General features: G+C 39.6%; 1 protein-coding gene across 2 annotated transcripts in view; it reads right to left on the bottom strand.

The window, feature by feature from the left end:
• The window catches only part of WDR70 (WD repeat domain 70), a 365,021-nt gene that overhangs the window by 217,024 nt on the left and 132,804 nt on the right, over positions 1–15,193 (bottom strand). For both annotated transcript variants that reach the window (XM_054486906.2, XM_054486907.2), the window contains exon 9: positions 10,051–10,127. In XM_054486906.2, the coding sequence (XP_054342881.1) occupies positions 10,051–10,127 (77 nt within the window). The remainder of the gene's footprint in view (positions 1–10,050; positions 10,128–15,193) is intronic.

Genomic DNA, 15,193 nt, shown 5'->3' with positions numbered 1-15,193 from the left:
CTGGATATTAGCCCTTTGTCAGATGAGTAGATTGCAAAAATTTTCTCCCATTCTTTCTGTAGGTTGCGTGTTCACTCTGATGGTAGTTTCTTTTGCTGTGCAGAAGCTCTTTAGTTTAATTAGATCCCATTTGTTAATTTTGGCTTTTGTTGCCATTGCTTTTGGTGTTTTAGACATAAGTCCTTGCCCATGCCTACGTCCTGAATTGTATTGCCTACGTTTTCTTCTAGGGTTTTTATGGTTTTAGGTCTAACATGTTAAGTCTTTGATCCATCTTGAATTAATTTTTGTATAAGGTATAAGGAAGGGATCCAGTTTCAGCTTTCTACATATGGCTAGCCAGTTTTCACAGCACCATTTATTAAATAGGGAATCCTTTCCCCATTGCTTGTTTTTGTCAGGTTTGTCAAAGATCAGATGGTTGTAGATGTGTGGTATTCTTTCTGAGGGCTCTGTGTTGTTCCATTGCTCTGTATCTCTGTTTTGGTACCAGTACCATGCTGATTTGGTTACTGTGGCCTTGTAGTATAGTTTGAAGTCAGGTAACGTGATGCCTCCAGCTTTGTTCTTTTGGCTTAGGAGTATCTTGGGAATGCGGGCTCTTTTTTGGTTCCATATAAACTTTAAAGTAGTTTTTTCCAATTCTGTGAAGAAAGTCATTGGTAGCTTGATGGGGATGGCATTCAACCTATAAATTACCTTGGGCAGTACGGCCATTTTCACGATATTGATTCTTCCTATCCATGAGCATGCAATGTTCTGCCATTTCTTTGTGTCCTCTTTCATTTTGTTCAGCAGTGGTTTGTAGTTCTCCTTGAAGAGGTCCTTCACATCCCTTGTAAGTTGCACTCCTAGGTATTTTATTCTCTTTGAAGCAATTGTGAATGGGAGTTCACTCATAATTTGGCTCGCAGTTTGTCTGCTATTGGTGTATAAGAATGCTTGTGATTTTCGCACATTGATTTTTGTATCCTGAGACTTTGCTGAAGTTGCTTATCAGCTTAAGGAGATTTTGGGCTGAGATGATGGGGTTTTCTAAATACACAATCATGTCATCTGCAAACAGGGACAATTTGACTTCCTCTTTTTCTAACTGAATACCCTGTATTTCTTTCTCCTGCCTGATTGCCCTGGCCAGAACTTCCAACACGATGTTGAATAGGAGTGGTGAGAGAGGGCATCCCTGTCTTCTGCCAGTTTTCAAAGGGAATGCTTTCAGTTTTTGCCCATTCAATATGATATTGGCTGTGGGTTTGTCATAAATAGCTCTTATTATTTAGAGATATGTCCCATCAATACCTAATTTATTGAGAGTTTTTAGCATGAAGGGCTATTGAATTTTGTCAAAGGTCTTTTCTGCATCTATTGAGATAATCACGTGGTTTTTTCTTTGGTTCTGTTTATATGCTGGATTACGTTTATTGATGTGCATATGTTGAACCAGCCTTGCATCCCAGGGATGAAACCCACTTGATCATGGTGGATAAGCTTTTTGATGGGCTGCTGGATTCGGTTTGTCAGTATTTTATTCAGGATTTTTACATTGATGTTCATCAGGGATATTGGTCTAAAATTCTCTTTTTTTGTTGTCTCTGCCAGGCTTTGCTATCAAGATGATGCTGGCCTCATAAAATGAGTTCGGGAGGATTCCATCTTTTTCTATTGATTGGAATAGTTTCAGAAGGAATGGTACCGGCTCCTCCTTGTACCTCTGGTAGAATTCGGCTGTGAATCCATCTGGTCCTGGACTTTTTTTGGTTGGTAGGCTATTAATTATTTCCTCAATTTCAGAGCCTGTTATTGCTCTATTCGTGGATTCAAATTCTTCCTGGTTTAGTCTTGGGAGGGTGTATGTGTCCAGGAATTTATCCATTTCTTCTAGATTTTCTAGTTTATTTGTGTAGAGGTGTTTATAGTATTCTCTGATGGTAGTTTGTATTTCTGTGGGATCGGTGGTGATATCCCCTTTATCATTTTTCTATTGCATCTATTTGATTCTTCTCTCTTTTCTTCGTTTATTAGTCTTGCTAGCAGTCTATCAATTTTGTTGATCTTTTCAAAAAACCAGCTCCTGGATTCATTGATTTTTTGAAGGGTTTTTTGTGTCTCTACCTCCTTCAGTTCTGCTCTGATCTCAGTTATTTCTTGCCTTCTGCTAGCTTTTGAATGTGTTTGCTCTTGCTTCTCTAGTTCTTTTAATTGTAATGTTAGGGTGTCAATTTTAGATCTTTCCTGCTTTCTCTTGTGGGCATTTAGTGCTATAAATTTCCCTCTACGCACTGCTTTAAATGTGTCCCAGAGATTCTGGTATGTTGTGTCTTTGTTCTCATTGGTTTCAAAGAACATCTTTATTTCTGCCTTCGTTTCGTTATGTACCCAGAAGTCATTCAGGAGCAGGTTGTTCAGTTTCCATGTAGTTGTGCAGTTCTGAGTGAGTTTCCTAATCCTGAGTTCTAATTTGATTGCACTGTGGTCTGAGAGACAGTTTGTTGTGATTTCTGTTCTTTTACATTTGCTGAGGAGTGCTTTATTTCCAACTATATGGTCACTTTTGGAATAAGTGCGATGTATATCACTTTTTGGAATAAGTGCTGAGAAGGATGTATACTCTGTTGATTCGGGATGGAGAGTTCTGTACATGTCTACTAGGTCCGCTTGGTGCAGAGCTGAGTTCAAGTCCTGGATATCCTTGTTAACCTTCTGTCTCGTTAATCTGTCTAACATTGACAGTGGGAGTCTAAGTATCTGTAGGTCTCTAAGGACTTGCTTTATGAATCTGGGTGCTCCTGTATTGGGTGCATATAATTTAGGATAGTTAGCTCTTCTTGTTGAATTGATCTCTTTACCATTATGCAATGGCTTTGTCTCTTTTGATCTTTGCTGGTTGAAAGTCTGTTTTATTAGAGACTAGGATTGCAACCCCTGCCTTTTTGTTTTCCATTTGCTTGGTAGATCTTCCTCTACCCCTTTATTTTGAGCCTATGTGTGTCTCTGCATGTGAGATGGGTCTCCTGAATACAGCACACTGATGGGCCTTGACTCTTTATCCAATTTGCCAGTCTGTGTCTTTTAGTTGGAGCATTTAGCCCATTTACATTTAAGGTTAATATTGTTATGTGTGAATTTGATCCTGTCATTATGATGTTACCTGGTTATTTTGCTCGTTAGTTGATGTAGTTTCTTCCTAGCCTCGATGGTCTTTACAATTTCACATTTTTTTGCAGTGGCTGGTAGTGGTTGTTCCTTTCTATGTTTAGTGCTTCCTTCAGGAGCTCTTGTAGGGCAGGCCTGGTGGTGACAAAATCTCTCTGCATTTGCTTGTCTGTAAAGTATTTTATTTCCCCTTCACTTATAAAGCTTAATTTGGCTGGATATGAAATTCTGGGTTGAAAATTCTTTTCTTTAAGAATGTTGAATATTGGCCCCCACTCTCTTCCGGCTTGTAGGGTTTCTGCCGAGAAATGAGCTGTTAGTCTGATGGGCTTCCCTTTGTGAGTAACCTGACCTTTCTCTCTGGCTGCCCTTAACATTGTTTCCTTCATTTCAACTTTGGTGAGTCTGACAATTATGTGTCTTGGAGTTGCTCTTCTCGAGGAGTATCTTTGTGGTGTTCTCTGTATTTCCTGAATTTGAATGTTGGCCTGCCTTGCTAGGTTGGGGAAGTTCTCCTGGATAATACCCCGCAGAGTGTTTTCCAACTTGGTTCCATTCTCCCTGTCACTTTCAGGTACACCAATCAGACGTAGATTTGGTCTTTTCACATAGTCCCATATTTCTTAGAGGCTTTGTTCATTTCTTTTTACTCTTTTATCTCTAAACTTCTCTTCTCGCTTCATTTCATTCATTTGATCTTCAATCACTGATACCTCTTCTTCCAGTTGATTGAATCAGCTACTGAAGCTTGTGCATGCGTCACGTAGTTCTCATGCCACGGTTTTCAGCTCCATCAGGTCATTTAAGGACTTCTCTACACTGGTTTTTCTAGTTAGCCATTCGTCTAATCTTTTTTCAAGGTTTTTAGCTTCTTTGTGGTGAGTTCGAACTTCCTCCTTTAGCTCGGAGAAGTTTGATCGTCTGAAGCCTTCTTCTCTCAACTTGTCAAAGTTATTCTCCATCCACCTTTGTTCCGTTGCTGGTGAGGAGCTGCGTTTCTTTGGAGGGGGAGAGGCGCTCTGATTTTTAGAATTTTCAGCTTTTCTGTTCTATTTTTTCCCCCACCTTTGTGGTTTCATCTACCTTTGGTCTTTGACGATGGTGACATACAGATAGGGTTTTGGTGTGGATGTCCTTTCTGTTTGTTAGTTTTCCCTCTAACAGTCAGGACCCTCAGCTGCAGGTCTGTTGGAGTTTACTGGAGGTCCACTCCAGACCCTGTTTGCCTGGGTATCAGCAGCGGAGGCTGCAGAACAGCGAATATTGCTGAACAGCAAATGTTGCTGCCTGATCGTTCCTCTGGAAGCTTCATCTCAGAGCGGTGCCCGGCCGTGTGGAGTGTCAGTCTGCCCCTACTTGGGGGATGCATCCCAGTTAGGCTACTCAGGGGTCAGGGACCTCTTGAGGAGGCAGTCTGTTCATTCTCAGATCTCAAACTGTGCTGGGAGAACCACTACTCTCTTCAAAGCTGTCAGACAGGGACATTTAAGCCTGCAGAGGTTTCTGCTGCCTTTTGTTCGGGTATGCCCTGCCCCCAGAAGTGGTGTCTACAGAGGCAGGCAGGCCTCCTTGAGCTGCGGTGGGCTCCACCCAGTTTAAGCTTCTCGGCTGCTTTGTTTACCTACTCAAGCCTCAGCAATGGCGGGTGCCCCTTCCCCAGCCTCGCTGCCACCTTGCAGTTCAATCTCAGACTGCTGTGCTAGCAATGAGCGAGGCTCCGTGGGCGTGGGACCCTCCGAGCCAGGCGCAGGATATAATCTCCTGGTGTGCCATTTGCTAAGACCATTGGAAAAGCACAGTATTAGGGTGGGAGTGACCTGATTTTCCAAGTGCCTTCTGTCACAGCTTCCCTTGGATAGGAAAGGGAATTCCCTGACCCCTTGCACTTCCCAGGTGAGGTGATGCCTTTCCCTGCTTTGGCTCATGCTCGGTGGGCTGCACCCACTGTCCAAGAAGCCCCAGTGAGATGAACCCAGTACCTCAGTTGGAAATGCAGAAATCACCCATCTTCTGTGTCGCTCACGCTGGGAGCTGTAAACTGGAGCTGTTCCTATTGGGCCATCTTGGAACTGCCACTTTTTTTTTTTTTTTTTTTTTTTTTTTTTTTGAGACAGAGTCTCACTCCATCGCCCAGGCTGGAGTGCAGTGGCGCGATCTTGGCTCACTGCAACCTCCACCTCCTGGGTTCAAGTGATTCTCCTGCCTCAGCCTCACAGGTAGCTGGGACAATAGGCGCATGCCACCATGCTCAGCTAATTTTTTGTGTTTTTCATAGAGACAGGGTTTCACTGTGTTAACTAGGATGGTCTCATCTCCTGACCTCATGATCCGCCCGCCTCAGCCTCCCAAAATGCTGGGATTACAGCCATGAGCCACCATGCCTGGCCAAAATAGACAATTCTTAAAAGAAGATATACAAATGGCCAAAAAGCATACGGAAAAATGCTCACCATCACTAATGATCAGGGAAATGCAAATCAAAACCACAATGCGATATCACCTTCACTCCTGCAATAATGGCCATAATAAAAAAATCAAAAAATAATAGATGTTGGCGGGGATGCAGTGAAAATGCAACACTTACAACCTTCACACTGTTTGTGGGAATGTAAACTAGCACAACCAAAGTATGAAGATTACTTAAAGAACTAAAAGTAGGTGTACCATTTGATCCAGCAATCCCACTGGATCTACAGGTGTCTATCCAGAGGAAAAGTAGTCATTATGCAAAAAAAGATACTTGAACACACATGTTTATAGGGTCACAATTTGCAACTGCAAAAACATGGAACCAGCCCAAATGCCCATCAATCAACAAGTTGATAAAGAACATGTGGTGTGTGTGGGTGTGTGTGGGTGTGTGTGTATACATGGACTACTACTCAGCCACAAAAAGGAACAAAATAATTGCATTCATATCAACCTGGATGGAATTGGAGACTATTATTCTAAGTGAAGTAACTCAGGAATGGAAAACCAAACATCGCATGTTCTCATTCACATGTGGGAGCCAAGCAATGAGAACACAAAGGCATAAGAATGATACACTGGACTTTGGGGACTTGGGGGAAAGGGTGGCGAGTGGTGACAGATAAAAGACTACCCATTGGGTACAGTGTAATCTGGTCAGATGATGGGTGCACCAAAATCTTAGAAATCATCACTGCAGAACTTATTCATGTAATCAAATACTACCTGTCCCCCAAAAACCTACTGAAATAAAAAAGTTTTTAAAAATTATTTTTAAAAACTTTTAAATGCTTATTGTGTATCACTGGTCTTGGAATATAACATTCAAAGCTTCTCAAATTTATTTGACCACAGAATGCCTTTTGTCAAACTTCTAATTTACATAGCCTGGAAATCAATTTGGGAAAGGCTGCTGTAGTGCTCATAAAAGTTAAAACATTATCAACTATGAGAGCCCACCATTCACACTGATCCAAGAGTTTTGAGAACAACGTTTTTTTTCCAACTGCTCTATTCAACTTAAGTTTTAACCAGAATAGCCCAGGTCCTCTGTGGTTACGTTTTAACCAGAATAGCCCAGGTCCTCTGTGGTCCAATAGTGTATTTGTTTTCTTCTAATATTAATATCAATTATTCATTTTCTTATCTTAAGACACTGCATAAAGTCTCTGCTGCATAAGTCTCAAAGTAGTTATGGGCATCCCTGTCTTGTTTCCTATTTAAATGCAAGTAGCTTCAGTACTCCAATATTTAATACAATATTTACTTTAAATTTTAGTAACTAATTTTTATCAGATTTAGGTAATTTCTTCCTATCTGTATTTTACTTAGAACTTTTACTGGGAAAGACTAAATTCTATCAAATGTCCACTTTATCATATAATAAAATCACATGATTTTAATCTTTCATTTGTTCAGCAATGAAGTATACTGAAATATCCTGGTGGTAAAATATCCTTACATCCTAGAATAAACCTTACAGAGTCATGCTATATTATTAATTTAGATTGCTGATAAAGTTCATTCCCTAATGCTGAAATAAGAAACGTAACTTTAAACAAACATACCTTAACTATTTGGAAAAGTAATTATGCAGCTAAAAAGACTAAGATAGGAAAAGAAATCAACACTACATAATCTGATTTACCAGAAATTTTAGTAAAATATATTTATTTTATTTTAGTCACATTCTTATTTGTATAGATTGACAAATTTCAGTTTCTTTTAGATCAAATTAATTTTTTAATTCCTCTATGAAAGTGAAATTATGTCATTTGTCTTCTAAAGATATATTTCAGAAAATATAAAGTATCTAAGAATATGAACAGCAACTGTGAATGTTAACAAGGCAAATTTAAGTATCAGAAAGTTGAAAGATGAAAGACAAAATAACCTAAGAATAAAAAAGTTCTTGTTTAACTAATGATTCACCTAAATAATACCACCTATTTTTTTAACTTACAAGATTTTTTATGGTAATTTTCTCTGTAATCATACGAAGTGCATTCTTGTGAACTACTTTTAATACTAAAATGAATCATATAATATAACAATACAGGGAAAAGCTGCTCAAATATTCCCTATAATATTCTTGAGTCATGGATGAGCAGATATAAATGCAAAAGAATCTTAACCATGTAATCACTGGCAAGGATGTGGAGAAAAAGGGACCCTCATACACTGTTGGTGACAGTGTAAATTAGTAAAACCATTATGAAGAACAGTTTGGAGGTTCCTCAAAAATCTAAAAACAGAGCTACCATATGATTTAGCAAACTCACTGCCGGGTATATATCCAAAACAAAGTAAATCAGTACATCGAAAAGATATCTGTGCTCCCACGCTGGTTGCAGCACTGTTTGCAATAGCCAAAATTCAGAAGCAAACTAAGCATCCATCAACAGATGAATGGATAAAGAAAATGTGGTACATATATACAATGGAGTACTATTCGGCCATGAAAAAAGAATGAGATCCAGTAACTTATAACAACATTAATGGAGCTGGAGATCATTACGTTAAATGAAATAAGCCAGACACGCAGACAACCATTGCATGTTCTCACTTATTTGTGAGATCCAAAAATCAAAACAATGGAACTCCTGAACACAGAGAGAAGAACGATGGTTACCAAAAGCTGAAGAGGGTAGTGGAGTGTGGGAATGAGGTAAGGATGGTTAATGGGTTAAAAAAAAAAAAAAAAAAAGAAAGAACGAATAAGGCCTAATATTTGATAGCACAACAGAGTGACTATAGTCAATAATAATATAACTGTACATTTTAAAATAACTAAAAGAGGCTGGGTGCAGCGGCTCATGTCTATAATCCCAGCACTTTGGGAGGCCGAAGTGGGTGGATGACCTGAGTTCAGGAGTTCATGACCAGCCTATGCAACATGGTAAAACCCCATCTCTACTAAAAATATAAAAACTAGCTGGGCATGGTGGCAAGAACCTGTAATCCCAGCTATTTGGGAAGCCAAGGCAAGAGAATCACTTGAACCCGAGAGTTGGAAGGTGCAGTGAGCCGAGATCGTGACATTGCACTCCAGCCAGGGTGACAAGAGTGGAACTCCATCTCAAAAAAATAAATAACATAATAAATAAAATAAATAATATATAATATATAATAAATAATATAATAAAAAATAAAATAAAATAAAATAACTAAAAGAGTTTAATTGGATTGCTTGTAACACAAAGGGAGGAGATGGATACCCATTTTACACGATGTGATTATTGATGTGATTATTATGCATTGCATGGCTGTATCAAAATATCTCACATACCCCATAAATACATATACCTACTCTGTACTCATAAAAATTAAAATAAAAAAATTTTAGGGTCTGGCACCGTAGCTCACGCCTATAATCCCAGCACTTTGGGAGGCCGAGGCAGGTGGATCACCTGAGGTCAGGAGTTCGAGACCAGCCTGGCCAACATGGTGAAACCCCGTCTCTACTAAAAATACAAAATTAGCCTGGTGTGGTGGTGCATGCCTGTTAATTCCAGCTACTTGGGAGGCTGAAGTAGGAGAATCATTTGAACCTAGGAGGTGGAGGCTGCAGTGAGCTGAGATTGTGCCATTGCACTCCAGCCTAGGCAACAAGAGCGAAACTCCATCTCAAAAAAAAAAAAAATTTAATAACCGAGGAAATTTAATTAATTTGCTTCAATGTGATGCTGGTATGTATGAACTGACATACACACCAAATTTAATCAATTTCCTCGGTTATTCCTTTCAAAATCAATCTTAGCCAATAAGCTTATGTTAGCTATTAGACTCAGATGGAAATAAGCCTTTATTATACAAAGTAATAATTAGTCACAACTTCAAAGCCCTTTGAGTCCACTTAATAGCATCAATCTGATCCAACCTTAATAAACTCTACAGGAATTTATACCACTCTTGTTTTCATAGTGTCTATTTTTGTTTAATCAAATACTACACTATCAGATAAAATCAAAGTAAAGAACAAGAATATATAGGCCAGGCACGGTGGTTCACACCTGTAGTCTCAGCACTTTGGAAGGCTGAGGCAGGCGGATCATTTGAGGTCAGGAGTTCGAGACCAACCTAACCAACATGATGAAACACCATCTCTACTAAAATACAAAAATTAGCCGGGTGTGGTGGTGGGCATCTGTAATCTCAGCTACCTGGAAGGCTGAGGCAGGAGAATCACTTGAACCCAGGAGGTGGAGGTTGCAGTGAGCCAAAATCGTACCACCGCACTCCAGCCTGGGCAACAGAGCAAGACTCCCCCTTAAAAAAAAAAAAAAAAAATATATATATATATATATATAAAATCAGAATTCCTAATATTCCACTTACTACATTACTGCCAAGATTGTTAACAATACAAATGTTAAATAAAATACCTAAAGATAGGAATGTATTAGATGAATTATCAACAATACTCACGCATCATTTGAGCAAGTCATAAATTCTCCCTTTATTTTGGGATGCCATGAGCCAGTATGAAGCATTGCTGTATGACCCTTAAAAATAAAGACAAAGGAAAAAAAAAAAGATGTTTTAACAAGGTAAAAAATAAACTGACTAGAAATTGACATGTCATTTTTAAATGTAAAAATGTTTAGTTCCCCCAAAAGAGCACCATCTTAATTATAAACCTATATTATTTTATCCCAATTTTCTCTCATAACATGCTTCATTTATTTCACTTTAACTCTTTGTGTACCACCCTGTGCCCACCTCAGGAATTAACTCAGTGCTTGTATGTAACAGGTGCTTAGTAAGGTGGGAAATGGAGAGGAAAATGACATCCTCTCTTTAGAAGAAAAAAAGAAAGGTAAAGCCATAATAAGAAAGACAGGTCCTTCTTCAAAGATCTTAACTCCTTTCTTCAATGGAAGAGAATCAAGAATAGAAAGCATTTACAAATAAGCAAGGTGAAGGCAAGAGATTGGAAGGGAAATTCATATTTCCTAAAAATGTGTCAACAACCTTGATTCTACAATGCCTCTGTAAAAATAAGTATGTGAGAAAAGGAAGAATATATTTTAAATGATTGAGGAAAATTAGCTCCACTAAGTATAGAGAATATAAAAACACTATAATTAAAACAATGTGATGCTGATATATATAAACTGACATATACACCAAATCAACTAGAGTACATAGCAAACATAAACACACACATATACACAAATGCATAATTCCCTCTTAGGCAGTAAAGTCAGCTAGAGTGGTCTCATACAGCAAGTCAGATTTACGTGGGACAGAAAAGAGCCTGGTCTTTTTTAGTATAATAACCGCAGTATCTCTTACTCTGACACAGTTCAAAATAAAACGGTGACTAAAGAAGTACAATGTACATATTTAAGTGACTTACAAGAAAAATAACAGTAACTCTCTGGAAAGATAATGGGCCTGGAGATCATCTTCAGCCAAAGTTGTCTACAATGCCTCAAATAGTATCTGGCCAAGGCCTGACATTCTGTTCATGTTTACAGAATACAAATGAGGGGAGGTGGAGACTCTTAGCCATGTGGGAGGCATGAATTGAACCAATACCTGGAAGGACTAGACGACAAGTCTGAGATCTCATTTTCCACCCCTGAACTCAAGGCTTGCACATCCAACTATCTACTTGACATTTCTATCTGCATATCATAGGCATCTCGAACACAACAGGTATAGGGAAAATCTTGATTCTTTCTGCCCACTTTATTTTCAATCAGTTTCTCTCCTAGTAGCTCAAGCTAAAAATATGGGAGTTGTTCTTAAATATTCCCATAACCAAAGTCCTAAAACCTTCTATCTACACAGATTCAATCCACCAGTTATTCTTGACAATTCTATCCAAAATACATTCTATTTCTATTCACTTTCTAAAATCTATTCACTTTTATCTTTTTCATCACTATCACTTATTCTCTCACAACATTCTCTCATGCTTCTATATCAGTTAATATGTACTGTAACATGTTTGTTATTAGTTTCTCTGCTTTTTCTTTCTTTTTTTTTTTTTTTTTTTCTTGAGACAGGGGTCTCACTCAGTCACCCAGGCTGGGGTGCAGTAGCATGTTCACAGCTTACTGTAGCCTTGGCCTCCCAGGCTCAAGTGATCCTCCTGCCTCAGCCTCCCAAGTGACTGGGATTACAGGCATGAGCTACCATGCCTGGCTAATTTTTGTATTTTTTTGTAGAGACGCGGTCTCACCATGTTGCCCAGGCTGGTTTTGAACTCCTGGGATCAAGTGATCCGCTCGCCTCACCTCCCAAAGTGCTGGGATTACAGGAGTGAGCCACTGCGCCCATCTCTGCTTTCATTTTACCTCATGTGCTCTACATAGCAATCAGTATAATCCCTTAAAAATATAGTTCTAACATAGGAACAGAAAACCAAACACTGCATGTTCTCACTTATAAGTGGGAGCTGAACGATAAGAACACATGGACACACTGTCGGGGGAACAGCACGAACTGGGGCCTCTCGGGGGTGCGGGGTGGAAGGAAGGAGAACATCAGGAAGAATAGCTAATGGATGCTGGGCTTAATACCTAGGTGACGGGTTGATCTGTGCAGCAAATCACCATGACACACATTTACCTATATAATAAACCTGTATATCCTGCACATGCACCCTAGAACTTAAAATAAAAGTTAATGGAAAAAAAATACATAAACATACATACATATATATATATATATGTAGTTCTAAATATGCCATAATGTCGGCACAGTGGCTCACAACTATAATCCCAGCACTTCCGGAAGGCTGAGGCAGAACAATCACTTAAGGTCCGCAGTTTGAGATCAGCCTGGGCAACAGAGTGAGATCCTGTCACTACAAAAATTAAAAATAAAAACTTAGCTGAGTGTGGGATAGACATCTATAGTTCCAGCTACTTAGAAGACTAAAGTGGGAGGATCCCTTGAACCCAAGAGATGGAGGTTACAGTGAGCTACAACTGCACCAGTATACTCCAGCCTAGGTGACAAGGTCAGACACCATCTCAAAATAAATAAACTGATCAATTTAATTAAATTAAAATGCCACTTAACCTTTTACTGGCTTTATAACCTCTTATACAGTGTGATGGTTAATAATGAGTGTCAACTTGATTGGATTGAAGGATACAAAGTATTGATCCTGGGTGTGTCTGTGGGGGTGTTGCCAAAGGAGATTAACATTTAAGTCAGTGGGCTGGGAAAGGCAGACCCACCCTTAATCTGGGTGGGCACAATCTGATCAGCTGCCAGCTCGGCTAGAATATAAGCAGGCAGAAAAATGTGAAATGAGAGACTGGCCTAGCCTCCCAGCCTACATCTTTCTCCCATGCTGGATGTTTCCTGCCCTCGAACATCGGACTCCAAGTTCTTCAGTTTTGGTGCACAGACTACCTTCCTTGCTCCTCAGCTTGCATACGGCCTATTGTGGGACCTTGCGATCATGTGAGTTAATACTTGATCAACTCCCCTGTATGTATATTCCATTAGTTCTGTCCCTCTAGGGAACCCTAATATACACAGTCCACAACGAATTTTATTTTCTGGCTCCATGTTCCTTCCAGCTTCACTTATTTTGTGTTCCCTCACTTACTTTGTGTTCCCTCATGCCCAACACATACCAGCCACTTCCTTCCTTTCAGTTCCTCCAATCTGCCCCATATCAGGGCCTTCTTATATGCTTTCCCTACGCTGGAAAGCTCTTTTTTCCACTTTCTCATGACTGGCTCCTTCTCATTATTTCAATCTCAGTTTACATGCCACTTGCTCAAATAAGTATTCCCTGGTCCTCTATATAAGTAAACATGGCCCACCACATTGTTCTTTACCTTAGTACCTGTGCATTTCCTTAATAATAGCCATCATAGTTTGTGATTCTTTATTCATTTTTTGACTTTTGGAACAGTGTTAACATTTTACGTATTCAAACAAAAAAAATAAGGATGGGACAACCAAAAATTGAATATAAACAGGAACAAATCAACCTTACATTTCAAATTAGTAACACATATACTGAAAGAATAAACAGAAGGGAATACCCCAGATAACTATCTACCCTGTAAGTGGGTTGATGGCCCCCAAAAAGATATGTCCATATTCTAATCCCAAGAACATGTAAACATGACCTTATTTTGGGAAAGGTTATTTGCAGATATAATTAAGAATCTCGGCTGGGTGCGGTGCCTCATGCCAGTAATCCCAGCTCTTTGGGAGGCCAAGATAGGCGGATCACTTGAGCTCAGGAGTTCCAGACCAGCCTGGGCAACATGGCAAAACCCCATCTCTACAAAAAAAAGAAAAAAAAATTATCTGGGCATGGTGGCACACAATGGTAGTCACAGCTACTTGGAAGGCTGAGATGGGAGGTTCTCTTGGGCCCAAGAGGTCGAGGCTGCAGTGAGCCATTATTACACCACTACACTTCAGCATGGGCAAGAGAGCAAGACCCTATCTCAAAAAAAAAAAAAAAAAAATCTAGATGCGATTCTGTGCAGGCTCAAAATCCAATGGCAAATGTCCTTATAAGAGATAGAAGAAGGCCGGGCGTGGTGGCTCACACCTGTAATCTCAACACTTTGGGAGGCCAAGGCAGGCAGATCACTTGAGCTCAGTTAGAGACCAGCCTAGGCAAGATGGCTAAACCCCATCTCTACAAAAAATACAAAAATTAGCCAGGTGTGGTGGCAGGTGCCTGTAGTCCCAGTTATTTGGGAGGCTGAGGTGGAAGATGGCCTGAGCCCAGGAGATGGAGACTGCAGTGAACTGAGATCACACCACTACACTCCAGCCTGGGCAACATTATGAGACCCTGTTTCAAGAAAAAAAAAAATTTTTTTAAAGAAAAAAAGAGAAGAGAAAAAGACAAAAAGAGAAGGCTATGTAAAGACAGAGGCAGAGAATGGAGTTATATAGCCACAAGCCAAGGAATACCCCGAGTCACCAGAAGCTGAAAAAGGCAAGAAAGGGTATTCTTGCCAGAGCCAACATTCTTGCCAACACCTTGATTTCAGCTTTCTGGCCTCTGTAATAGTAAAAGAATAAATTTCTGTTGTTTTAAGCCACAAAGTTTGTAGTAATTAGTTAAAATAGCCTAGGAACCTAGTACATATTCTCAGTCTAAGACCAAAAGAACTGTAAATAAATACTGAATTCTAATTAATACATTTGTTTCTTTTTTGCAGTGGTATACATTAGCAATTCTGAAACTGCCTTCAATATAATGAAGAACTAAGCCAAGGAGGAAATGTGTTGGGGATAATTGGAGTAAGGTTTAGCCCTGTTGGAGAAGATAGTTACAAAAGTGAAAAGGCGGAAGACTAGAATGAACTCTCTGATGTTAAATAGAAATTAAGGGTATCAATGTGAACTCATGATTTTTAATAGGTAGATAAAATTGTTGTATATGTATATATGTGTTAGTTATTCTCTAATTCTGTATGTTTTTTGGTTTTTTGTTTTTTTTTTTGAGACGGAGTCTGGCTCTGTCGCCCAGGCTGGAGTGCAGTGGCGGGATCTCGGCTCACTGCAAGCTCCGCCTCCCGGGTTCACGCCATTCTCCTGCCCCAGCCTCCCGAGTAGCTGGGACTAC

This window comes from Pongo pygmaeus, chromosome 4, assembly GCF_028885625.2.
Source record: "Pongo pygmaeus isolate AG05252 chromosome 4, NHGRI_mPonPyg2-v2.0_pri, whole genome shotgun sequence".
Taxonomy (NCBI): Eukaryota; Metazoa; Chordata; class Mammalia; order Primates; family Hominidae; genus Pongo; species Pongo pygmaeus.
The sequence above is the reverse complement of the archived record's forward strand: the minus strand, read 5'-3'. Positions and strand labels throughout refer to the sequence as shown.